The sequence below is a fragment of the Bufo gargarizans genome, chromosome 6, assembly GCF_014858855.1.
Source record: "Bufo gargarizans isolate SCDJY-AF-19 chromosome 6, ASM1485885v1, whole genome shotgun sequence".
Taxonomy (NCBI): domain Eukaryota; kingdom Metazoa; phylum Chordata; class Amphibia; order Anura; family Bufonidae; genus Bufo; species Bufo gargarizans.
The window spans coordinates 277723713-277751698 of record NC_058085.1 but is presented as its reverse complement, the minus strand read 5'-3'; the positions used below and the strand labels follow the sequence as shown (position 1 = coordinate 277751698).

Sequence of the window (27986 nt, the reverse complement as noted above, 5' to 3'; positions counted from 1 at the left end):
TCCACCAAAATTAAAGGCACACTGACAACAAATGTACTGAATGTAAAAGCCAAGCCAGGTATGCAGACAGTTTTAATAAAAACGGCAAGTCATGTAGAAAGACAGACACTAGTACATCCCATGAGAGGAAGGAATGGCTACCGAGATAAGTGGTGATAGTGTGCGCCTTCCAAGACTCATGTAATCAATTATACTGATGAGCTTCAGGTATCAGGACCTACTCCTGAGTACACAAGCATTAAACAGAGATAGAAAAAGTCCATCCACATATGTACACCGTTAACAAATACCAGAAATACAAATGGTCAGATCAGAGACAGGAAAAACACTGTGCACGGATCAGACCAGCAAGATTCTTTAGTGGTCTAGACAAGGTGGTCACACAAGACGTCTCCTTTTGGTATCTCGCTCAGGAGTCTCAACTACTTCATCCTCTCCGAGGGGGGAAACCATGTTTAGTAAAGGGTCTTCTGAAGCACGGCCAAACAGAGACAGAAGTAAGGCGACGCCAAAGCCGGTGGCTCTCTCACCCTGCGGAAAAAATACAGTATTAGGCTACATGCACACGACCGTATGTGTTTTGCGGTCTGCAAATTGCAGATACGCCCAAAAAATAAATAAAAATAATAATACGGATAGCATCCGTATTCCATCCGTTTTTTTTCCGGATCCATTGTAACAATGCCTAAAACAGACAAGAATAGGACAGGTTATATTTTTTTTTGCGGGGCTACGGAAAAGACAGACGGATAGTACACTGTGAGCTGTCTGCATTTTTTGTGGACCCATTGAAATGAATGGGTCTGCATCCTATCCGCAAAAAAGAAAAAAAAGGGACCGGACATGGAAACAAACAACGTTCATGTGCATGTAGCCTTACACCAACAGAGTCCAGAAAGCACACATCAGTAATAAACAGCATTGAAAATGTCTAAAGCGCTGTAGAATATGTCAGCGCTATATAACCAAGTAAAATAAACTGTATAAATAAGGCTACTTTCACACTCCCGTTTGGTGCGGATCTATCATGGATCTGCACAAACGCATCCGTTCAGATAATACAACCACATGCATCCGTTCTGAACAGATCCATTTGTATTATCTTTAACATAGCCAAAACAGATGCATCTTGAACACCAATGAAAGTCAATGGAGGACGGATCCGTTTTCCATTGTGCCAGTGAAAACAGATCCGTCCCCATTAACTTACATTGTGTGCCAGGACAGATCCATTTGGCTCAAGCAGTGTTTTGGTGTCCGCCTCCAAAGCGGAATGGAGCCAAACGGATACATTCTGAGCGGATCCTTTTCCATTCAGAACACATTAGGGCAAAACTGATCCGTTTTGGACCGCTTGTGAGAGCCCTGAACGAATGTCACAAACTGAAACCAAAACGCCAGTGTGAAAGTAGCCTAATGGACAACATTGAAGGTTCACAAGAACAGATATTTGCGATCGCCAACACAATCGCTGCTAATGGCCCAATTCCAGACAAGCATTTATACACCGTAATATCGTATATATAATTGTTCTTAATTCATCATTTGGTCAGCTATCCAAAAGGAGTTATCCCATGAAAGATGGGTGATTGAATAACAAATCGTGGGTCCAACCACTGGGACTCCCCTGCATCCCAAGAACAAAGGGTCATTGAATCCCCTCTCTGAATGCATTAGTAGTACACGTCAGTCCACCGCTCCATTCACTTCCATGGGGCTGACGAAGACTGTGCTCTTTAGTCCAACAGAAGTGAAAGGAGATATGGACCAACATATAAACTGCTGCTCCTTTCAGAGAGGGGATCTCTTGTTCTCAGGATCACATCGGAATAATTAATTTTGCTCATGTAAATGGACCTTTAGTTGGGTGCAACTTCACCCTCTCCGTAAAAAAAAAAAAAAAAAAACACATAAGGGCTCTTTCACACTTGCGTTCTTTTCTTCCGGCATAGAGTTCCGTCGTCAGGGCTCTATGCCGGAAGAATCCTGATCAGTTTTAATGCATTCTGAATGGAGAGAAATCCGTTCAGGATGCATCAGGATGTCTTCAGTTCCGGACCGGAACGTTTTTTGGCCGGAGAAAATACCGCAGCATGCTGCGCTTTTTGCTCCGGCCAAAAATCCTGAAGACTTGCCGCAAGGCCGGATCCGGAATGAATGCCCATTGAAAAGGCATTAATCCGGATCCGGCCTTAAGCTAAACGTCGTTTCGGCGCATTGCCGGATCCGACGTTTAGCTTTTTCTGAATGGTTACCATGGCTGCTGGGACGCTAAAGTCCTGGTAGCCATGGTAAAGTGTAGTGGGGAGCGGGGGAGCAGTATACTTACCGTCCGTGCGGCTCCCGGGGCGCTCCAATGTGACGTCAGGGCGCCCCACGCGCATGGATGACGTGATCGCATGGCACGTCATCCATGCGCATGGGGCGCTCTGATGTCATTCTGGAGCGCCCCGGGAGCCGCACGGACTGCAAGTATACCGCTCCCCCGCTCCTACTATGGCAACCAGGATGCCATAGTAACACTGAAAGCATTTTGAAGACTGATCCGTCTTCAAATGCTTTCAGTACACTTGCGTTTTTCCGGATCCGGCGTGTAATTCCGGCAAGTGGAGTACACGACGGATCCGGACAATGCAAGTGTGAAAGAGCCCTAATTTGTATAAAGATGCTCTGCAGATGACCTGAATTTATTATACTACATTACACAAACCCTTAGAGAAGGCCTGTCACCACATAATGCAGTGCCATCTGCAGGCAGCATGTTACAGAACAGGAGGAGCTGACTGATCTATAATTTGTGGTAAAAGATTCAGTAAGTGTCATTGATCCATTTAAATCTCAGCTATTTCAGATCACTGTTCACATGGGAGGCGTTATTAGTGGTTGATAGCATTCCCTGTGTGATGCTGGATTTATACAGCCCGATTGTGCAGGCGATTATTGGGAAAGAAGTGCTCCTTCCTGACAATTGCCCGCTTGTCAGTGGAGGTCAAAAATTACATTTACATGCAGTGATCTGTATGGGCAATGGCTACTTATCATTCAGATTCATTATTTCTGGGCAGCAGAGTGCCGTTTACACAGCAAAATCTGCTGCCCAGAAACGATGATTAAGGTGTCCGTATGAAAGATGAAGGAGAGCGTCGCTGCTTCTAAAACGAATACTAGTGAGCACTTCCATTATGGAAGCACTCACTAGTATTCAGGAGGTGCAGGAAGCAGCTGCTATTGCTTGCTGTACTCACCACTCCCTGGTCTTCTCTGGACCCACGCTGCACTGTCCGGACTGCGTACAGCTATGATCGGACGTTGTACGCAGTCAGGCCGCAGTGCACCGCGGGCCCAGAGGAGAACGCTGGACCTGCAGAGTAGCTGCTCTGGAGGGGCAAGTAAATTAATTAATTTAGGATCTGACAATTTTTTTTTGTTCCGATTTTCCTCCTCTAAAACTTAGGAATATATATATATATTTTTTTTTTTTCTCGCTTTATAGTATACTCCTATCTGTCCATCTATAGTCAACTTCTGCTCTTTAACAGATTTCACAGCATTTCGTAGTGACAGGTTCTCTTTAAAGCGTGTTCAGATCTGCGGAGTGGATCACAGTACAATAAGTGAGGATAGGGTTTTGAAAACTACATGAGAAAAATCATCACGCTGTAAATTTTCAAGTGAATAACTGCGGAAATGCTGCAGATTTTACACCTTCATCACAAGTATGGAATGCAATGTGTATGTAACAAATGCTGATTTGCGGCCAGATCCACAGCTACATTTGGTTAACTGTATATTAGGCTACGTCTACACGACGACATTTATTGCACTAATGTCGCGCGACAATTTTTATAATGGCCGTCTATGGTGTCACATTCGAGATGGATTTTTCTGTGACTGTTGCATTGCAGTCGCAGCATGTTGCAGTGCGACACCATAGACTGCCATTATAAAAATTGTCGCGAGACATTGGTGCAACCAAATGTCGCACTACAAATGTCGCACTACAAATGTCGTTGTGTAGACGTAGCCTTATCCTTAAAGGAGTTCTTCACTTTCATTTAACTGATGATCTATCCTCTGGATAGATCAGCTTCTGATCGGCGGGGGGTCCGACACCCGGGACCCCCGCCGATCAGCTGTTTGAGAAGGCAGCGGCGCTCCAGCAGCACCACTTCTCATTGTTTACCGCCGGGCAGCCCGCCCACTGACGTCACGACTTGTATCAACTAGAGTGGGCGCGGCTAAGCTCCATTTAAGTGAACAGAGCTTAGCCGCGCCCACTCTAGTTGATACAAGTCGTGACGTCAGTAGGCGGGCGGCCCGGCGGTAAACAGTGAGAAGGCCGTGGTGCTGCTGGAGCGCCGCTGCCTTCTCAAACAGCTGATCGGCGGGGGTCCTGGGTGTCGGACCCCGGCCGATCAGAAGCTGATGATCTATCCAGAGGATAGATCATCAGTTAAATGAAAGTGAAGAACCCCTTTAAGAGATGCAGCATGTTTTCCCGACATCCATAAAAAAAAAAAAATAATCCAATTTAGGATACATATGGAGGGGAAAAAAAATGTGTATCAAAGCACAGCAGTGTTTAGGTAATTTTGCATATACTTTTTTTTTTACTTCATAGTCAATGGATGTCGGCTAGAAACATTGTGTCATTTAATCTGTCAAATGGATAAATTTTTCTGGTTCGGAACAGAACAAAAAGAAATGAACAAGCACTGAGTGGATTGTGGAAGGTGAGGCATGGAGATGAGGCCTCTTCACTTACAGCTGTACTAGGTGTGACTGTAACCTTAGAGTCATATAAAGCTGGTCAATACTCACCGCATGAACAGGGGAAGCGATATCAACGTGCACCCAAACTCCTGGCCAGTCAAAGCCAATGTGAGAAGCAATGAAGAGGCCTGCACAAGAGCTCTGAGCATTCTCCCGGTCCTGTACAGATCACAGACAAATATCAGTGGAAACCCGTTAATGCCGCATGTGTCTGAGGCCTTAATGACTGGGCAGTTTTTAGTGATGTTGGTTATATGTTTGAAGGCTTCATTTACAGGCTTTTTAGCCTTGTAAAACACAACATTCATTTTTGGATGGCAAATTTTATTCACACAATTATTTTTAAATACTTCCTATAGGATAACACATACCCCTGCCCCACACAGCAAATGCACTGTGTTTCATACTTTCCCATCACCTTACAGATAATATCTGGATGCAGTGGTTTCTATGGGTGGTGTCACCCATGACTTTTTGATGTATTTTGGCAAAGCCAGAAGTGGGTTAGGAGGGAAAGAACAATAAAGGGATGGACTTGTACTTCCTTCTCCTTCCTGCTGGGTCCACATAAGGCTTTGGGTTAAAGGGAACCTGTCACCAGGATTTGGGGTATAGAGCTGAGGACATGGGCTGCTAGATGGCCACTAGCACATCTGCAATACCCAGTCCCCATAGCTCTGTGTGCTTTTATTGTGTAAAAAAAAAAAACCAGATTTGATACATATGCAAATTAACATGAGTCATATCTTACTTGTGTGACCAGAGAAGAGTCATATTTTTAAGCTATGACTCATCTCAGGTTAATTTGCATATGTATCAAATCGGTTTTTATACACAATAAAAGCACACAGAGCTATGGGGACTGGGTATTGCGGATGTGCTAGTGGCCATCTAGCACCCCATGACCTCAGCTCTATACCCAAAATCCAGGTGACAGGTTCCCTTTAAGAAAAAAAAAAATATGTGATTACACTTACCAGTAATCTGTTTTCTTTGAGGCTATGACTGCACCCCTGGAGAGACACCTCCTCAGGACAGGAACCAGAACCGCTTTAACATTTATTTTTTGTTCATGGTAATGCAAATGGATCCGTTCTGAATGGATACAATCGTTTGCATTATAGGTGCGGATTCGTCTGTGCAGATACCAGACGGATCCGCACCTAACGCAGGTGTCAAAGTAGCCTAAATCGTCAAGGATCGGCCCAAATAAGTATTCACCTTCACACAGAATGACACAAAGCTTAGCTTTAGAACTAGTATCCCCATTCCAGCTTTTTAACCAAATAGCTCTACGAGCAGAGTTAGATAAGGCGGAAGCTCTGGCAGATAACCCCAAGATAAGTCCACGGAAGCATCGGCCAGGAAATCCAGAGCATTATATACAGTAGGGAAAGAGGATATTAACTGCTCCCTAGGGGTACCCCCTTTTAGGTGAGCCTCCAGCTCCCCCATGCACACTTTTAAAGATCTAGCAACAGAAGTAGCGGCAATAGCAGGTTTAAAGGCTGCTGAAGAGGCTTCACAATTCTTTTTTAAATACATTTCTGCCCTTCTGTCCATCGGGTCCTTAAAAGAACCCATATCTTCAAAAGGAAGGGCGGCTTTTTTTAGACATCTTAGCTACCAGCGCATCAAGTTTTGGGGCCCTATCCCAAGAGGCAGACACTTCTTCATCAAAAAGGATATTTACGTTTTACAGAGGAAGGACAAAAAAAAAAAAAAAGTTCCCATCAGTTTTTTTCAACTCTTTAGCAATGACTGCCTGAACATTTTTATGCACGTCAATTCCTTCTCTTGGGGCCCAGACCCTCAGAGTCCTGAACTGACTGCAGTCGCTTCTGGTCATCTAAGCCCATGGTAGCTCTTACTGCTTTGTCTAGGGAGTTAATGTTTTCAGCATGAAAGAGCGGTTTCCCTGCAAATTCATCATCAGAGGACTTATTAGATTATAGCCATTCTCCCTCTTCCTCCAATCCTGAAAGTACATCACTGTCACTGGAGGGGAGTATAGATGCGGCTGCAGAGGTACTAGGGCGGTTTTTAAGCAGACCGCTAACCGATTCTTTAACCTCCTCACGGATCTGCTTGATGCTGCCCATCAGAGACGGAGCTTCCTCCTCCATTACCTTGCTCACACATGCTTGACAAAGGGGTTTAGCCCAAGCAGAGGTTAGCTTCCTTTTACAGCAAAACCCTTTTCCTTAGATCTGGAGATCTTTCCAGAAGACTCCTTAGATACCTAAACTTAGAAGATGACTCCCATGAGTAACATGCAGCATAAATATCTGGGTACAACCCCTCTTACCCCACCGTGGTACCGGCGTATCATTGGTGGTTTCAGCACACCGAGTCTTCTCCATGCTCAAACAGCAGTATCAGCCAGAATGGAGGAACTGCCAGCTTCTTCCACACCAGCATGGCAGCGAGTTGGCCGGCCTTTTCTCTCCGGACACGCAAACCAGCTGCCCCCACTTCCAGTCTTTACAGAGTTAGCTTCCGCCTACTGCCGCAACCTGGAAGTGCTTCTCCCCACGCGCGAGCAGGCAGCCGGACATGCGATCATGGCCGCAGAGGTCCAGACGCCCCTGGAAGGCAGAAACCCTCTGGACTGAGAAGGAGACTGAGTGGAGAGGAGAGAGAAAGAGGCCCAGTTTCTAGCAGCGGCTCCTAAAAGGAGGCTTACACCGCCCGGGATAACCCTCCCAATACTATAAACTAGTCAGGGCTACCGCAGCTGCTCTTCAGCGGTTCCGATTCCCACCTGTCCCTTAGGCTGGGTTCACACCTGAGCGTTTTACAGCGCGTTCCTATGCGCTGTAAAACGCTCAACAAGGAGAAACCAATGATTCCCTATGGGAATGGTTCACACTTGGGCGTTTTACAGCGCGTACGATCGCGCTGTAAAACGCCCGACGCTCCAAAAAGTACATGAGCGACTTTTGGGGCGTTTGTGGCCATAGGACACTGTAGTGAATCACACAAACGCGCGTCAAACGCGCGTTTACTATTACAAAAACGCGCATAAAAATGCGCGTCAAAAACGCGCGTAAAACGCGCGTTTGCGCAACGCTCAAGTGTGAACCCAGCCTCCGGGTAGGAAACATAACGGTTCTGGTTCCTGTCCTGAGAAGGAGGCAGTCTCTCCAGGGGTGCTGTCATAGGCGAAGGGGAAAAACTGTGACTCCACTCAAATAGACATTCATGGGGCTTTATACACACAGTTAAAATCTATTTCAATTATTTATTGATTTTTTTTAAAGAACGGTAAAATTGCATTTCTTCTTTTGTCCGTTTATATGATCTAGACTGTGGAATAGCAGTCTATGGCGTTAATGTAAAATAAAGCCCCACAGCAGCTTGCTATAAAGACAAGAACGGGCAGGGCAATAAAATAAAATTCTGGTATTCAGTTATGGCATAGGTAGAGAATACTGGAATTCCGGTGTCCAGCGTGAATCCGGTCATTTTGACGGAAAATTACCGTGCATGCGACATTTTGTCCACCAAAATGCCGGAAAACCCCCATTATAGCGAATGCAATCTGGAGCCACCGGCAGTGCCAGAAGAAATTGCTAGAATTTATTCCGCCCGGGTTACGCTGCTGTTGTATGTTTGAATTAAAATCACAGACAACAGTTTAATGTTAATAAAAATGTTAAAATACAAGTGGTTATAACTGAAAGGCGAGCCTGTGAGAAGTGAAGATAACCAGATAAACCTGTGCGATAGATTTATATAACTACACCACCACATCGTTCTCCTCTACTTACCGCCACCGAATTCTTCATATCGGCCACAGCAGATGAAAACTCGCTGAAGTGCAGCTCTGGACAATAAACCAATGGGTGAACCAGGTCTCCACACTTCCGGCCAGCCTTCACACAGGCCATCTCCCACTCCTCACTATTGGTCAGTACTGCGGCATGGTACTTGCCCGTTGCAATGCCCTGAAAAATAAAGAAACATGAAATTAATTCAAGAAACTCCCCCCTTCCCCTCACAAAATTCTAATTCCTATCACTATAAGGCCTCTTTCACACGACAGTATGTCCATTTCAGTGTTTTGCGGTCCGTTTTTCACGGATCCGTTGTTCCGTTTTTTGCTTCCGTTGTGGTTCCGTTTCCGTTCCGTTCCGTTTTTCCGTATGGCAAATACAGTATACAGTAATTTCATATAAAAAATTGGGCTGGGCATAACATTTTCAATAGATGGTTCCGCAAAAAACGGAACGGATACGGAAGACATACGGATGCATTTCCGTATGCATTCCGTTTTTTTTGCGGACCCATAGACTTTAATGGAGCCACGGAACGTGATTTGCGGCCAAATATAGGACATGTTCTATCTTTAAACGGAACGGAAAAACGGAAATACGGAAACGGAATGCACACGGAGTACATTCCGTTTTTTTTGCGGAACCATTGAAATGAATGGTTCCGTATACGGACCGTATACGGACCGCAAAAAACGGCCCGCAAAACGGAAAAAAAAAACGGTCGTGTGAAAGAGGCCTTAGGCTGAGTTCACACGGGCGAGATTTCCGCGCGGGTGCAATGCAGTAGGTGAACGCATTGCACCCGCACTGAATCCTGACCCATTCATTTCAATGGGGCTGTGTACATGAGCGTTTTTTTTCACGCATCACTCCTGCAATGCTTTAAAATCGCAGCATGTTCTATATTCTGCGTTTTTCACGCAGCCCTGGCCCCATAGAAGTGAATGGGGCTGCGTGAATAACGCATTGCATCTGCAAGCAAGTGCGGGTGCGATGCGTTTTTCACTGTTGGTTGCTAGATGTTGTTTGTAAACCTTCAGTTTTTTATCACGCGCGTGAAAAACGCATCAAAACGCATTGCACCCGCGCGGAAAAAACTGAACAACTAAACGCAATTGCAGACAAAACTGACTGAACTTGCTTGCAAAATGGTGCGAGTTTAACTGAACGCATCCGGACCTAATCTGTCACGCTCGTGTGAACTCAGCCTAACAGGCAGGTGTTGCAGAGAACACAACCAGAATATGGACCTGTAGACCAGTCACAAATGACCTGCACCCGTCTCACCTGAGCACCTGTCAAAGTTGCCATATCCAGAATGATATCTGCATTTAGATCCTTGCAGGCATAAGACACCCCATCAGCCAGCACCAGCCTCCCCTCTGCATCAGTGTTGTTTATTTCAACCGTTCTAAGAAAATAAAAAAATAAAAAAAGACAATTCCATGTTGGCAACAGAACAGAGGGAGAATATTCTGCCACTCAGAAATAATAATTAAAGGGGTTGTCTCACTTCATCAAATGGCACTCATATAGACATGGTTAATACAAGGCACTTACTAATGTAAATGATTCTAGCCAGTAATCACAATACGTCACATCATACACTGCTCATATCTAGGGGTTACGACCACCCTGAAATCCAGCAGCGGTGGTCATGCTTGCACACTATAGGAAAAAGCTCCGGGAGCTGCTGCCCATGCATGCCTATGTGCACACTCGCAGCCCCGGCCACCAGAGAGGCTGGTGCCTTTTCCTGTAGTGTGCAAACACTGAGAATGCTGCTGGATTGCAGGGTGGTCGTAACCATGGAAACAAGCATTGTATAATGCAATGGAAAAATGAATCCAGCCAGCAATGGAAGCAATATGGATAATCACAATACATTAGCGCCTTGTATTAACTTTCTCTACATGATGAATGCCGTTTGCTGAAGTGAGACTACCCCTTTAATTCCGCAGAACTGCTCAGTTCTATAATCCTTGCAGTGCCTTATTTTGCATTTCAGAGTCAGGCATAATGAACAGTTTTTTTGTTTTTTTTGGCAGACGTTTTATTTTAGGTATAACTGGGTTATGAACTTTGGCCATCAGCTTCTCATAATTTTCAAAATCTCTGCTTGCCATCTGCGAGAGATACATGGTTTACATTCAGTTGCCAAAAATGTGCCTTGCCCCAAGTAGTGGCTGTCTGGCTGGGGTTTGTGTAAGTGCATCTGTATCAGTTGGACATCTAATGGATCTTTCTGGCTGTCCCTCCAGGGGATCTCACAATAAACTAAGCTCTAGCTGCTTTAAAGGGAACCCGTCACCTGGGTTGTGTATAGAGCTGAGGACATGGGTTGCTAGATGGCCGCTAGCACATCCGCAATACCCAGTCCCCATAGCTCTGTGTGCTTTTATTGTGTAAAAAAAAACGAATACATATGCAAATTAACCTGAGATGTGTCCTGTACACGAGATGAGTCCTGTACATGAGATGAGTCAGGGACAGGACTCATCTTAGGTTAATTTGCATATGTATCGTTTTTTTGACACAATAAAAGCACACAGAGCTATGGGGACTGGGTATTGTGGATGTGCTAGCGGCCATCTAGCAGCCCATGTCCTCAGCTCTATACACAAAATCCCAGTGACAGGTTCCCTTTAAACTGAGACCAATGAGATTTACCCTCCAAATCTCAGGTCCCTCAAATGTAGGGAACACGCCAGACATTGCAGACTCTTTATGCCAAAGATCTTGCTGCTGTTCCACAGTCAAATTCAAATGTTTCATGCAGATTCACTGCTCACCCCTATACATTGAAGGTGCTTGCTTTTCACCCCCACCCACATGCAGTGTATTGTAATTTGTTGTGGGACTGCACCACAAATCCACAGCACATTTGTCACATCTGAACTTACCCTTACCCTCCCAACCAATCTTAAGATCGGGCATAGAATGGGCGATATAGTTTCTTAGGCAGCCGTCTGCATGACACTCAGCGAGTATCGTGTACTGGTCCCATCAATTAAGGTAGGACTTGTGCATGAAACTCGCTGGGTGCTGTACTTTTGCCGTGGCAATGATAACCAGCGGGCATGTAAAGAGACAGGAGAATAACACTGGGGGACACGTTAATGTGACACCACAGAAATACATCAGCGTGATAATGCCACGTGCATTAAAGCCATAAAGACCCAGCTTAAAGGGCTTCTGTCAGCCCACTAAACCCTTTTTTTTTCCCCGTTAATATTAATCCCTACACTGCAAGCTCCATGTACATATGCTAAATATTAATTTTCGTTCAGTAGATATTGTTAAAAATCAAGTTTTATCATATGTAAATTACCTTGCTACCAGCAAGTAGGGCGGCTACTTGCTGGTAGCAGCCGCATCCTCCTCTCATCATGACGCCCCCTCCTCCGTTTGATTGACAGGGCCAGGGAACGGGTTCGTTCTCTGCTGGCCCTGTTCGAATTCAAAATATCGCGTCTGCGCCGTACCTTTCTTTAATCGGTGCAGGCGCACTGAGAGGCGGCCTCTCTCCCGGCCGCTCCATCCTCAATGCGCCTGCGCCGATGACGTCACATCTACACCCGGCGCAGGCGCATTGAGGATGGAGCGGCCGGGAGAGAGGCCGCCTCTCAGTGCGCCTGCACCGATTAAAGAAAGGTACGGCGCAGGCGCGATATTTTGAATTCGAACAGGGCCAGCAGAGAACGAACCCGTTCCCTGGCCCTGTCAATCAAACGGAGGAGGGGGCGTCATGATGAGAGGAGGATGCGGCTGCTACCAGCAAGTAGCCGCCCTACTTGCTGGTAGCAAGGTAATTTACATATGATAAAACTTGATTTTTAACAATATCTACTGAACGAAAATTAATATTTAGCATATGTACAGGGAGCTTGCAGTGTAGGGATTAATATTAACGGGGGGGAAAAAAAAAGGGTTTAGTGGGCTGACAGAAGCCCTTTAAACCTGCTCAAGTAAAGACAAGCAGACAGCCTTACTTTCCAGAGTACAGCAAGTGGATGTCATCTGGTCGAGTTGCATTTGGTCCAACGGAGTTCTCTGCCAGGCAGAACAAGGCGTGGAGGTTGTCTTTAAAGCCCTAGAATAGAAAAAGAATGGAGATTAATCCCTACTACTTCTTCCATCACATCCACGACCTAAAGTGCTGGTACCATGTGTCGCTGAGCAGTGCCCTGTGTATTGCAGGATGGCGCTTATCAAATAGCGCAAGAATATATAGTGTGTAACCCTTTAATAGGCAGAAAAGGCTTAAAGCACCACATACATCACTGTGTCTCTAGTCTGAATCTAAGGCAGGGGATAAGCAACCTCCGGCACTCCAGCTGTGGTGAAACTACCACTCCTAGCATACACACCTGCGTGGCTGTTGTCAGAACTCCTATAGAAGGCAAAGGAACATGCTGAGAGTTGTAGTTTCAACACAGCTGGTGTGACAGATTGCCGACGCCTGATCTAAGGCAAGAACTGCACAAAACAGAAATATGCTGTGTTTAAATCCTGTTCTAACAACCTGTTTTACTGTAGCTTTAAATGCTCCGAGCACCGCGGCTGCTCCTCCACAGTCTCTCTTCATACCCGGCATAGTGGTCTGTGAATGAGAGAGAAATCCATCAGCGTATGTTCATCCGACACCTCCAGTCATTACCAGGATACATTCTGACATCGCTCTGTCCTGTCATGGGAGATAGTTATAGCGAGAACATAACTGCAGCCAATCGTAGACCACATTCTACACTGGTCTGACACTTACTAATATGAGTGCACCCAGATGTTGACATCATTGCACCAATATGTGGGGCGATTTGTCACCTCTAGGTTTACGCTAGTTTCACACTAGCGGCAAGGAACTCTGGCAGGCTGTTCCGGCGGGTGAACAGCCTGCCAGATCCGTGCTGCTGCTAGTGCATGCCCCCGGACTACCGCGCCGTCCCTACTGACTATAATGGGGGCGGGCTGGAGTTCCGGCGGCAGTACGGCAAACAGGATGAGAGGAGGCTCAGTGCTGAACTCCTGTTCACTACATAAACCCATGGCATTTCCTGCATCCACCACTAGGGGAGCAGGGCGAATACATTGTTACAGCTTCCATTGCTTTCACTGGTAACTATATAAATTCCTGTATACTGAGCTCCCCCTACTGGTGGTTTCAGGCAGAAAATTTTATCATGTACTGCCGGGAAGCATGTTACCTGCTACTCTATATGAGGGATGTTTATCAGTGTATTTATGTCAGTTGTCTGATCCAAGTAAATTAAATGGGATGTTCATATTTTTTCCATATTAAAAGTTTCCTCCTCCTCGTTAGCTCATGAGAAATCTCACTTGGTGGTGGAGTCTGATAGGGCCCCACAGCAAAACTAAGAGACCTGTGTACCCATGAAATAAAGATCTTGAAACAAAGTACATTAGTTGTCAAACCTTTCACTTGTACAGTGATTACATAAAGCCAGAAACCCATTTAACCTAAGAGTCACATAAAAATTGGGAAAAACCCTCCCAAAAACTTTTATTGTAGATTTTTAATGTGTGTCTGAAGTAAATCTTTTTGGTGCACAACTGAATTGCATTTTAACCCCTTAGTGACAATTTTATCCGTAATGGCCTATAACATTTTCCCCATTTGTGTTCCAGCAGTCATAACTTTTTGGGGTATATATAGTGTATTAAATAAATTGAATTATTTTATTTGTAGGGAGAAAGATTTAAAAAAAAAAAAAAAAAAAAAACACACAACAACAACATTTTAACATCATTTTGTGTGCATTTATGGCGTTCACCGTGTGGTATAAATAACTTAACTTTATTATGTGGGTCACTACAATGATGATAATGCTGTCAGCTCTGCAACTGCCCCCCCCCCCCCCCACCCCTTAAGACTGAAGGGAAAGGGGCGGCTGCTTTAGCTTCTTGTATCTCTGGTTTGGTACCAGCTAGAGATATGGGCTTTGTATTGTATTACTGACATTCCAAGTTCTCTAACAATAGCAGAATGACAGCATTATCTTCAGTACATGGGAAGATATCACTGTTAGAAATCGGAATGCAACTAAAACAGGTTTTACAGCGATTATTCCAGACTTGAGATTTCTAACAGTGAGATGATAAAGCACCTGGGGTGTAAAAACCCAAGAGCAGAATATAAAATCAGTGATACAGTCCTAACCTCAGTATCTGAGGAAAGGGATTTGGGGGTCATTATTTCAGAAGACTTAAAAGGAGGCAGACAATGTCATAGAGCAGCAGGAAATGCTAGCAGAATGCTTGGGTGTATAGGGAGAGGCATTACCAGTAGAAAGAGGGAGGTGCTCATGCCGCTCTACAGAGCACTAGTGAGACCTCATTTGGAGTATTGTGCTCAGTACTGGAGACCATATCTCCAGAAGGATAGTGATACTTTGGAGAGAGTTCAGAGAAGAGCTACTAAACTGGTACATGGATTGCAGGATAAAACTTACCAGGAAAGATTAAAGGACCTTAACATGCAGAGCTTGGAAGAAAGACGAGACAGAGGGGATATGATAGAAACTTTTAAATACATAAAGGGAATCAACAAGGTAAAAGAGGAGAGAATATTTAAAAGAAGGAAAACTGCTACAAGAGGACATAGTTTTAAATTAGAGGGGCAAAGGTTTAAAAGTAATATCAGGAAGTATTACTTTACTGAGAGAGTAGTGGATGCATGGAATAGCCTTCCTGCAGAAGTGGTAGCTGCAAATACAGTGAAGGCGTTTAAGCATGCATGGGATAGGCATAAGGCCATCCTTCATATAAGATAGGGCCAGGGGCGATTTATAGTATTCAATATATTGGGCAGACTAGATGGGCCAAATGGTTCTTATCTGCAGACACAGTCTATGTTTCTATATCTCCTGCTGATATTGTGCTAATGCTGTCATTTTGGTCAGGAATGTATAAAAGCCTGGAATGCCAGCTCTCAAAAAAGACCAGATTCATCTCTCTAGCTGATACCAATCAGAAGATGTCAGCAGCTAAAGCCGCCCCCTTCTGCCTAGCTGGCCTATTGCAGAAAAGTTAAAGAGGTTATCCAACCCCGAACAGGAACATGCCTCCCTAGCCGAGCGGGGAGCAGGAGCAACGCGGGTGCCAGGCAAGTATAACCTATATGAGGTGCCCAGGTATTGGGGGGTGGCTCATTATAGGGGTTGGATAAACACTTTAAAGGGAACCTGTCACCAGGATTTTGGCCATAGAGCTGGGGACATGGGCTGCTAGATGGCCGCTAGCACATCTGCAATACCCAGTCCCCCATAGCTCTCTGTGCTTTTTGTGTTAAAAAAAACGTTTTGATCCATATGCAAATGAACCTCATATGTGTCCTGTATCCGGCGATGAGTCCAGCGGAAAGGAGCCCAGCACCGCCCCGCGTCCTTCGAATCTCCTCCTTGCTGGCTGACGTCACAGAGCTGGAGCGCCAAAATCTCGCGATGCGCGAGCTAGCGCATGCGTAGTTCGTTCCCTGTGCTGATGCCAGCACAGGGAATGAACATGATGCCGACACTGCGCATGCGCTAGCTCGCGCATCGCGAGATTTTGGCGCTCCAGCTCTGTGACGTCAGCCAGCAAGGAGGAGATTCGGAGGACGCGGGGCGGTGCTGGGCTCCTTTCCGCTGGACTCGTCGCCGGATACAGGACACATATGAGGTTCATTTGCATATGGATCAAAACGTTTTTTTAACACAGTAAAAGCACAGAGAGCTATGGGGGACTAGGTATTGCAGATGTGCTAGCGGCCATCTAGCAGCCCATGTCCCCAGCTCTATGTCCAAAATCCTGGTGACAGGTTCCCTTTAAGTACTTTTCCCAGAGCCCGAGCTGAGGCAAAATAGTTAGGTGGTTAAATGGTTTATATGCGAATAATAGCTATTAGAGTACATTTAGATTATGGAAACACGGTCCCTACTTGGGACTTCTATTTTCTTCAAGGTGTTTTTAAAAGGGTTGTTCCATCTCAGCAGAGATGGAATAACCGCAATAAGCTCTGGCAAGAGAAGGCAGAGTTACGAAAACGGCTGAGCTCCACTGGTTCCATAACTCCCAGTGAATGGGAGCTACACAAACAGGGCACAGCAAGCTATGCCGTTCCTGTATCTCGCAAGTCCACCCATGGCCAGCACTTACTGTGGTTATTACCATCTTGGCTATGAAATACCAAGATCGGACAAAGTCTTGCCACATCAATAGGATATGGTGTCATGTGCTCATACAAAACAAAAGATGTTCTATTTTACCAGTGGTGCACCAACAAAGTCAATGCAAAATACAAGCAGTGAAGTCTCCCATAGCAAGTGAATTCCGGCTCTCATCTTTCCTACTCCAGAAAAGGGGTGGCTTAGAAGGGCAACATCTCAAGAGAAAGGTGTTGATAAATTTACAGCAAATTACAGCAACTCCCTTTGTCATACATCTCCCTCATAGAACCATACCTTTCCCTTAATGCTGAGTCCTCCGGTATCGTACACAATGCCCTTACCAACCCAGGCAATGGTTTGTGTGGCACCTTCAGGCGTGTGGCTCAGGATGACCAGGGCAGGAGGATGTTCTGCTGCTTTTCCAACACCATATATTCCTACAGGACGCAAAGAAACAGATCAAAATACATTTAGTATTTCTGCAAGAGGAAGAAAGGCCAACAAGGAGATTTTAGGTTCTCAATTCATCGTAAACTAGCCAACGGCTTTGCTCGTGTTCATCTACATCTTATAGGACACCTCATTCTCACCTCCAAATCCTTTCTCCTTCAGCTCCTCATCTCGAATAATCCTTGGAGTAATGCCAAGCTCCTTCCCAACAGCTGCAATCTCCTGCAAAATGAGTGTGCAGACTTAGACCCCAAATCTATGACATAAAAGACACAGACAAGGCTGAACACGAATGCAGAGCACACTGGGTAGTGTTACCCAACCACCCCGCAGAATGCCAATACCAGGACAGTGGACAACTGGCAGATAGTAGGCGTTTCACTCATTTCTTTCCCGGCGATAAAAGTCGTCATACACGAGAGATAGATATAGATATAGATATAGATATAGATATAGATATATATATATATATATATATATATATATATATATATATATATATATATATATATATATATATATGAGGTGCCAGATTTTGAAGATGAAAGGCAATGCTGATAAATTTCTTCCCAAAGCTCACGGTAGATAAAACCTTTTGGCCATTGCTCCGCTCCCATACCCTGTGCCTGTAAGAAGACATGCCATTTGCTTCCCAGAGGTGGATGCCAGTTACCAGTCTACTCACCTCAATGAAGTGGTCTGTGTTCATCTCATTACAGGGGGTATCCACAATACGTGCGGCCAGTCTCACCCCCTCAGTGGCACTTTCTAGGCACTAGTACGAGAGAAGCAGACTAGTATGAGACAGCGTCGACCCCAAAAAGGAAAAAGAATCTACATATGGGTGCCATATTACCTTCAGAGTGGTCATTTCCATGGGTCCATTGTTCTGTCCAATGAGCAAAAACTCAATGGCAATGTTCTTTTTATCTGCCCGGCGGGAAGCACTGGAGCGGCGGGTAAAGAGTGGGAAGGCTCGAGCAATGGCACAAGCACTGGCGAACACCTCTGATCGCTCGCATACCATCTGTAGAAGGTCATCATGCTGTTATACACTGCCCATACATACATTATATTTCAATAGATTGTTCTCAGGGTTCTCATCTCTTGGTCAGAAGGAAGAGTGGTCACAAAGAGTGTCTCTGACTCTGTAGGACCTGTCCTGTGTGATGCATTTGAGTGGGCACTGTGTAATGTGTAGTTTCGCCTGTGGTGACGCACCAACTGGAGGTCCCTGCAAAAGGGGGGGGGGGGGTCACTTTCTAAATGTTAGAAGGGTCCTATGAAAGTTTCACAAACAGAGAACCCCATGGAAAGCCAACACAATGTTTTCTTTGGCATCATTACTTACCAGGATACATCTCGATGTTCCAGATGGGAGGGAGCTTCGGATCAGACGTGTGATGAAGTGCGAAGCGGAAGGGCTGTTATGGCGGCTGACACGGGAAGGCAAGGCGGCAACTGTGGCCAGGTTCAGGTACAGAGGACAGCTGTCCGTTGGGTTGGGACTTAAAGTGCTGAGAGCATTCTTCCAAATCTAGAATGAGGAGAGACAAATGCACAAATGACTTCATGTATGAGGTAAAGCAAGAAGCTCCACCGAAGTGAATGGTGCTGAGCTACAATACCAGACATAGCCCAAATAGCCCAAGGACAAAACTGGCCCTGTCATGGGAAAAAAAATAGTAATGCCTAATAGAGAATGTGCCCGCAGCTCTGGAGAAGAACCTTTCACTATGTAGACTGCAGATCCTGCCCACCTCAGGCCAGGGACAAGTACCGGTATATCACCATGAGCACGTGACAGACATATGACAACACCCACCGTCATCTCAACCGAGCCGTCAAGCTTGTTTAGAGGTTGACACTTTCCAGTCTCTCCTTCCTGATCCAAGACAATCATTAAACACGGGCTGACACAGCAGGCAATTATCGGAAACGAACCCTTCGGGTCTTGATAACTGCCTGCTCATTACAGAGGGTGAGAGCAGTGTTTACATGTGGCAATCACCTCCGCTGCGGGGGATCATTACTGCAATCGCTTGTTCCCAGAGAGCGAAGGTCAGCAACCTCTGGCACTCCACAGTTGAGCAGGGGAGATGGCTAGGAGAGGCTGATGAGTTTTTAACACAAAAAAAAAAGTTATTTTACTTAGTTTTTTGTTATTAGAGTTAGGGGTGGGCGATATGGCCTAAAATCTATATTGCGATATAATTTTAAGCATGTGCGATATGCGATATATATTGCGATATATTGTTTTCTATATTGGGGAGTGTTTAAACTTTATTTTTATTTATTAACTATTGGCCTCCTTAAGGGCTAGAACCCTTGTCATATTCACCCTAATAGAGCTCTATTAGGGTGAATAGGACTTTACACTCTCCCTGCTGCCCTGTGCTTTGTGCACACAACAGCAGGGAGCTGACCATGGCGCCAGCCTCTCATGTGCCCCCCCAGCCTCTGATCTGCCTCCCGCCCCAGCCTCTGATATGCCTCCCCCCCCAGCTTCTGATATGCCCCCTCTGGTAACGCAAACCTCCCTCCCCAGTATTAATTATTGGTGGCAGTGGCCACAGGGTCCCCCTCCTCCCCCCCATCATTGGTGGCAGTTTGCAGTTCCGACAGGAGTCACGCTACTGAAGTCCTGGCTGCCATGGTATGTTAGTGAGCAGAGAGCAGCGCATTATACTCACGTGCGCCGTGGCCGCTGGTCGTTCCTTCTTCTGTCTGTGCGGCGGATTGCTAATGCTTACAGCATTAGCAATGCGCCGCACAGACCTATGAGAAGAAGGAGCGACTGGCGGCCACGGCGCACGTGAGTATAATGCGCTGCTCTCTGCTCACTAACATACCATGGCAGCCAGGACTTCAGTAGCGTGACTCCTGGCTGCCATGGTAACCAATCGGAGCCTCCTCCTCCTCTGTGCCGGCCGGCTCAGGAGAACATGGTGCGCGCGATCATATCGCGGTCTGGCGATATGGCGAAAATCCATATCGTGGCCCAAATTCATATCGCATATCGCCTATACCGCCCACCCCTAATTAGAGTACTCAATTAAATCGATAGAATACTTGATTACAAAAATAGTCGATAGCTGCAGCCCTAGTGCAAATGAGAACTGGAGCATGCGCTGAGAGCAACCAGATTCCAGCTCCCAGAGCCTCTGAGCAACTTCACTTTTCACAAGAGTAAAAATGATCCACATCTGCAGGACATAGAACATACGTGGATGATTCAGACAGACCCCGGTACTCGGTGACACCCAAAGACACCCTGTGATCCGCTCATCATTGGGAGACCCTTTACCGCTGCTGCTTCCACACACGCGTTCAGAGACATCCTGGGACTTTATGATTAATTTAGATCCATCATTACTATACATGTCACTCCTCCAGTTACAGTGTGGTCCTATAACCTCATCCCAGTAGTCCCTCTCCTATTTATCCCTTTCCCACCCGTAGTGTGGACTCCTTTTGTATGTTTTTATGGGTATGGACTCAGATTTTATGGATTATGAACATGATTGTTATGGTTTTTTCAATACCCTGGGCCTACACAATATATATACACTGATGCTGTCCTTTGCATAGGGCATCAATATCTGATCCGTGGGGGTTCGACCCCCCTCATTAGCGCCTGAGGAGGACACGGCTTCCTCACTGCGCTGTACATTGTCTAGTGGCTGTTCTTGGTATTACAGACCTGGCGCATTCACTTGATGGGGCCGAGCTGCTCCTAGGCCATGCGACGATGAGTGCGACGTCACTGGCCTAGGAAGACGCTATGGCGCTCTTATGTCTGTTTTACACTAACAGTAAAACAGATCCATCCGAATCCGTTTTACTCTTGGTGTGAAACCGGCCTTTTAGGCTCCATACACACGTCCGCAATTTCGTTCCGCATTGAACGGAATTGCGGACCCATTCATTCCTATGGGGCAGCACGATGTGCTGCCTGGACACGGAATTGAGGATCCGCACTTCCGGGTCCGCAAAAAAAAAAAAATAGAACATGTCCTATTCTTGTCCGCAATTGCGGACAAGAACAGGCATATTCTATTAGTGCCGGCAATGTGCGGTCTGCAAAATGCGGAACGCACATTGTCACTTTCCGTGTGTTGCGGATCGGCGGCACCGTGGATCCGCAAAACACGTTGCGGACGTGTTAATGGAGCCTAAATGTGCGTTTACTTTCACAGTATTTTGGATCGTATAAATATAGGTTCTGCTCCATCAATCTAAGGGACGGTTATTATACGCGCCATTTATGAAGGAGTAAGTGTATAAAAAACATCAGAAATTTGGATTTCGGACTGCACTGCCATGGCAGCGACCCATCTGTATGAGGTGGGCATGTCGTGGCAGGTGGGCTCACACCATCAAAACGGGCACTAAAAATGCATTAGTATAGTAAATATAGCAGTAATGTCATTTAAGGCTCCATCAGACATCCGTATGAATGGTCCGGAGCCGTTCGGCAATTATGCGGAACAGGTGCGGACCCATTTATTCTCAATGGGGCCTGAAAAAGATGCGGACAGCACACAGTGTGCTGTCCACATCCGCACTTCCGTTCTGCGGCTCCGCAAAAATACAGAACATGTCCTATTCTTGTCCGCAATAGCGGACAAGAATAGGCATTTTCTATTATCGTGCCGGCCACGTGCACATGGCTGGTGTCAGACGTGTGAATGGGCCCTTATATTGTGCATATATTCAGCGTCTGTCTTGACTTTTCTGCTTGTGAAGATAGAAGTGATCACACCTTACTTACAGGGAGCAGCAAGGGTTAAATGGGTTACCCCAAATAATGTAAATAGTGAAAATTAAACAAGTAGTCCACGACAATGTCTTTCTAACAAAGCTAGAACCAGCCCAGTACCTCACATGGATCCAGAGATCTCCCCATTCATTGCTCTGCTAGATTTATATCCTGGCAGCTCAGGGGGCGTGTCCTCAGGGGGCATCTCCTTTATACTGTATCAGTCAGTGTCTGTGCTAAAATTTTAATCACATGCAATTACAGAAGTATTCAGATCCGGGTGCCGGTTTTAAAACTGTAGAATAAATTTTCATGGGACGACCCCTTTAACAGAAGGCTGTTCTAACGGAGCTCTAGACGTCCCATGTGGACTGTGGCCCCTGTAGTCCAAGCTGTGTGTAGGGAGGGGATCCGCCACGTCTCAGGGTAAAGTACAGCTTTATGGCAGTCGCTGAATCCAAGTACATAGAGGAGCAGTGACGCGCCCTATGCCACGGTACTACAACTCCCAGGACATACTCAGGATGGGGGTTACAGTTCTACACCCACCAGTTAGAGAGACAGGAGGATTAGGGCGAGTGAAGAATGATGCGACTAGTCCCATTACGCCATCAACCTGCAAAAGGATCCATGGGCGGCCATCTATCATCAAATCCAGACAAAACAGGGAGTAATCTGCAGCAGCTGAGAAACTACAACTCCCAGCATGCCCTGACAGCAGCTTGGCATGCTGGGCGTTCCAGATTCTCAACAGCTGCAAAGCTTGGTCTGTGATTGCAGGAAGAGGGCTCCTGCCTGTACCAGCCCTCTGCACCCGCCGCTTACTGCCCTGCCATGGATAACCCCCTCCTCCACACAAACCAGGACACAGGGAAACAAGGTCGGAACCTCTGAGCAGGGCACAGCACTTCCGGCCCGCGGTCCGTCTCCTCACCTCCTCGGTGACCCTGGGCTGCAGCTTTCCCCTCACATCGTTCCACAGCACCCGGTGCAAGTTTGGCAGTTGGCCCAAGATCAGCACAGGCCTAGCCTGGGGGTCCGCGTCCCCGGCGCTGGATTTGAATTCCAGCCGCACATTGGCCATGTCAGATGCTTGTGCGGTCCCTAACCGCGCCGCACCTCGCTGTCACCTCCAGTCCCGCCCTTCCGTACAGGAGCCAATCACATGACCGGAGGAAGTAGCCCCGCCTCCCTCTTGCTGGCAAACTGTTCCTTATTTGTTATTCTTAAGCTCCGCCCCTGGTCAGGCTCCAATGAGGAAGCACGTAGGCTGTGCGTTCCACGTTCCGACCTAAGATGATTCTGGTGGAATCAAAGGACAATCACTTTAGTTCCTACTTGGGTGAAATCTGCCTGCAGGACATAGCTGTAAATCTAAGCGAAGTAAAAACTGCTAAAAATGTGAGTAAGGCCTTATACACACGACAATATGTATTTTGCGGCCCCCCCACCCAAAAAAAATAAAATAAAAAATAAACAGAGCTCTAGACGTTGCATCCATTTTTATTTTTTTGCAGATCCATTGTAACGACGCCTGTCCTCGTCCGCAAAAAGGACAAGAATAGGACATGTTCTATTTTTTGGTGGAACCGACTTGCACACAGAGTCATTTCTGTTTTTTTGAATGGTTCCGTATACGGGCTGCAAAAAAAACTAAAGAAAACTGAAAGGACACGGAAAGAAAATACAGTCGTGTGCATGAGCCCTGAGGGGCGTATGTTTTTTGCTGTCCGCAAAATTGCGGATACGTTTTGCTACAGTGTACTTTTGCGGCCCCATAGAAGTGAATGGGTCCGCATCTAATCCGCAGAAAGCAACATACTGTACAGTGGTCTGAAAGAGCCCTAAATCTGGTGCTGAGATTTCATAGAGTCCATGCAATCCCCAGGGGATAGGGCTACAGATCATACACCCAGGAAGCATTTCCAAGGGTACCGTATTTTTCGCTTTATAAGACGCACCCGATTATAAGATGCACCTAGGTTTTTGAGGATGAAAAAAAATAAAAAATATTTTGAACCAAAAGGTGTGCTTTTGGTAGGTTTTGAACTAATGGTGGTCTGTGGATGACGCACTGTTATGAGGGATCTGTGAATGACACTATTATTGGGGATCTGTGGATGACGCACTGTTATGGGGGGATCTGTGGATGATGCACTGTTATGGGGGGATCTGTGGATGACGCACTGTTATGGGGGATCTGTGGATGACGCACTGTTATGGGGGATCTGTGGATGACGCACTGTTATGGGGGGATCTGTGGATGACGCACTGTTATGGGGGATCTGTGGATGACGCACTGTTATGGGGGATCTGTGGATGACGCACTGTTATGGGAGATCTGTGGATGACACACTGTTATGGGGGGATCTGTGGATGACGCACTGTTATGGGGGATCTGTGGATGATGCACTGTTATGGGTGGATCTGTGGATGACACACTGCTATGGGGGACGTGTGGATGACACACTGTTATGGGGGGATCTGTGGATGATGCACTGTTATGGGGGGATCTGTGGATGATGCATTGTTATGGGGGATCTGTGGATGACACTGATGGGGGATCTGTGGATGATGCACTGTTATGGGGGGATCTGTGGATGACGCACTGTTATGGGGGGATCTGTGGATGACGCACTGTTATGGGGGATCTGTCGTTGATGCACTGTTATGGGGAGATCTGTGGATGATGCACTGTTATGGGGAGATCTGTGGATGATGCACTGTTATGGGGGGATCTGTGGATGACACTTATGTCATCCACAGATCCCCATAAGTGTCATCTACAAATCCCCCATAAGATGCATCAGTGTGGAGGGAGGAGGCGGAGACACTCATGGCGGGACCCGGTGCAGTGACTCTACTCTAATACACCGGGCCCCGCAGCTAAGTACATTCAATCCGACCCATATCTTAATGTATACCGCAGTGTTCTGTACTTACTGTAGTACCGTGTTTCCTGTGGGCGTTGCCATTTTGGGAGTGACGTCTCCGGCTGTGACGTCACTTCCTGTTTCTAGGAGAAGTGTTTTCCTCCTTTATAATGTATTTCTTTCACCGGTTTTGATGAATTGGGCTATTAGTGGCTCCCCATAAGCCTTGTACTTCTATTTTTCTCTCTTTTTAATAATTTTTATTGATGATTCGATTTTAGCGCTAGCTCCGCCCCTTTTGGGGCAGAGCCTATTTTTCAGAGCCACGGTTGCTATTTAAATTCTGCACCAATGGTCATTCGGCCTCCTGGAGCGCAGGTGTATGGGTATCCTTACTCTGTCTATCTTGGATTGGTGAAGCAATTTCCATTCTTTCAAACGTTTTTGCTTTGATCAGCTAGTGCTGTTCCTCTGCTAATTACCCTTGTGGGTTTTGTTTGTAACAGGCCTCGTTTTTTTCTGGGTAAAAGCCTATTTGCTTGGACTTCCTTTCCTCCTTCCAGACTTAACAGTTAATTCTGTTTGTTTCTTGCAGCCATGTCGTCTACAGGGGACGGTGATCGGGACCCGGGCAGGAAGAGTTCTGGCAAAAGACGCCATCTTCAATGCCACGACTGTCAAATTGTCCTGGAGGACAATTATTTATTCTTGCGATGTCCACCGGTATCGGGGGCTCAAGATGCTAGAGAGGGATCTATCTCCTCTTCTTCTGAAGAGGAGGATGAGTTTTCCTACTTCTTCCCTCCCGAGAAGACCCAGCGGCTGCTGAGATCCATCCGGTCGGGGGACCAGGATGTTGATCAGGGTGAAGCCTCTACCTCCACCTCTAAGGGGCCCAGGCCCTTTAAAGCGGACAATTCCCTCCTGTCATTAATGAAGACGGAGTGGAAGAAACCAGAAAAGGGTCCCATGCTGACCAAAAGATTTAAGTCTGTCTTCCCGTTAAGAGAAGATCAATTGTCCTCTTGGGGGCCAGTATCAAAAGTGGATATGGCCATTTCCAGGACATACCGCCTGTGCAGCTGATTCAGCTGCACAGGGGCCCAGCGTGCGGGGGGCCCATACAGCTTGGACTGGTCCACTGGTGAGAGGGGCCCCCTTCCTGAACTTCAGACTGAAAGATAATGTGCTGCTCAGGGGCTGATTCATTGGAGGGCTGACAGGTTTTAGTGTAATCAGCTCTCCTGGTCAGTAAGGCTGTGTCCACAGGGTCTGATTTTTACAAAATCACGGCCAAAAAACACCACATTTTGCCACGATTTTCTCAAAAATAGGATCTTGTGAACCCAACCTTACTGACCAGGAGAGCTGATTGGTCTAAAAACTGTCACTCAAAAGCACTGACAGCCTCTCCTCCAATAGGCTAGCACTGCAAATCAGTGAGGAAGGAAGGACCCACTGCTGCTGTGTGGAGACGGAGCCTTGCTACTGAGAGGGGGAGGAGCCTGAGCCTATTACTGAGAGGGGGAGGAGCCTGAGCCTGCTACTGAGAGGGGAGGAGCCTGAGCCTGCTACTGAGAGGGGAGGAGCCTTATGCTGCTACTGAGAGGGGGAGGAGCCTTATGCTGCTACTGAGAGGGGGAGGAGCCGTATGCTGCTACTGAGAGGGGGAGGAGCCTGATCCTCCTACTGAGAGGGGAGGAGCCTGATCCTGCTACTGAGAGGGGGAGGAGCCTGATCCTCCTACTGAGAGGGGAGGGGCCAGAGCCGGCTACTGAGAGATGGGAGGAGCCGGCTACTGAGAGATGGGAGGAGCCTGAGCCTGCTACTGAGAGGGGGAGAGGCCTGATCCTGCTACTGAGAGGGGGAGGAGCCTGATCCTGCTACTGAGAGGGGGAGGAGCCTGATCCTCCTACTGAGAGGGGGAGGAGCCTGAGCCTGCTACTGAGAGGGGGAGGATCCTGAGCCTGCTACTGAGAGGGGGAGGATCCTGAGCCTGCTACTGAGAGGGGGAGGATCCTGAGCCTGCTACTGAGAGGGGAGGATCCTGAGCCTGCTACTGAGAGGGGGAGGATCCTGATCCTCCTACTGAGAGGGGAGGGGCCGGAGCCGACTACTGAGAGATGGGAGGAGCCTGAGCCTACTACTGAGAGATGGGAGGATCCTGAGCCTGCTACTGAGAGGGGGAGAGGCCTGATCCTGCTACTGAGAGGGGGAGGAGCCTGATCCTGCTACTGAGAGGGGGAGGAGCCTGATCCTGCTACTGAGAGGGGGAGGAGCCTGATCCTCCTACTGAGAGGGGGAGGAGCCTGAGCCTGCTACTGAGAGGGGGAGGATCCTGAGCCTGCTACTGAGAGGGGAGGATCCTGAGCCTGCTACTGAGAGGGGGAGGATCCTGAGCCTGCTACTGAGAGGGGGAGGATCCTCAGCCTGCTACTGAGAGGGTGAGGGGCCTGAGCCTGCTACTGAGAGGGGGAGGAGCCTGGCTGAGGACACCAGAACCAGCAATACAAAGCCAGGAGGTGAGGGAGGGATCTGTATGTAATGTAGTGTAAAATAGTTCCTGCATATGTACAAGAGTGTGTGACAGTGTATGTGTGACAGTGCCTGCATGTGTACAATTGTGTATGTGAGTAGTGCATGTGTGACAGTGTATGTGAGTGAGTGCATGTGTGACAGTGTATGTGAGTGAGTGCATGTGTGACAGTGTATGTGAGTGAGTGCATGTTTGACAGTGTATGTGAGTGAGTGCATGTGTGACAGTGTATGTGAGTGAGTGCATGTGTGACAGTGTATGTGAGTATGGTGCATGTACAGTGTATGTGAGTGAGGCTGGGGGCCTGTGTGACGGTGTCTGTGAGTGAGTGCATGTGTGACAGGTATGTGAAGTGAGTGCATGTGTGCACGGTGTATGTGAGTGCGTGCATGTGTGACAGGTGTATGTGAGTGAGTGCATGTGTGACAGTGTAGTGAGAGTGCTGGGTTGGGTGCATGGTGACAGTGTATGTGAGTGAGTGCATGTTTGACAGTGTATGTGAGTGAGTGCATGTGTGACAGTGTATGTGAGTGAGTGCATGTGGACAGTGTATGTGAGTGAGTGCATGTTTGACAGTGTATGTGAGTGAGTGCATGTGTGCCGGGTATGTGAGTGAGTGCAGTGTGACAGTATGTGGAGTGAGGCAAT

General features: G+C 47.0%; 1 protein-coding gene across 1 annotated transcript; it reads right to left on the bottom strand.

Moving 5' to 3' along the window:
* Positions 1-54: 54 nt before the first annotated feature.
* On the bottom strand, positions 55-23083 carry NPEPL1 (aminopeptidase like 1). The gene is made up of 12 exons (XM_044299255.1): positions 22864-23083; positions 18519-18704; positions 18024-18194; positions 17853-17942; positions 17308-17389; positions 17012-17154; positions 13078-13155; positions 12545-12645; positions 9840-9963; positions 8547-8723; positions 4822-4932; positions 55-531 (listed from the first exon to the last, which is right to left on the bottom strand). Exons 1-12 carry the CDS (start codon positions 23011-23013, stop codon positions 379-381), a joined length of 1566 nt encoding a protein of 521 aa, XP_044155190.1. The 5' UTR covers positions 23014-23083; the 3' UTR covers positions 55-378.
* Positions 23084-27986: the final 4903 nt, after the last annotated feature.

Bases quoted from the DNA above. Each gene is read 5' to 3' on its own strand.
- NPEPL1 (XM_044299255.1), bottom strand. From the start codon at position 23,013: ATGGCCAATGTGCGGCTGGAATTCAAATCCAGCGCCGGGGACGCGGAC. The intron at 18,195-18,518 runs GTAAGTAATGAT...GACCTTCTACAG, and splicing joins GAACATCGAGATGTATCCTG to ATGGTATGCGAGCGATCAGA. The intron at 17,155-17,307 runs GTGAGAATGAGG...TGCGTCCTGTAG, and splicing joins GAAGGAGAAAGGATTTGGAG to GAATATATGGTGTTGGAAAA.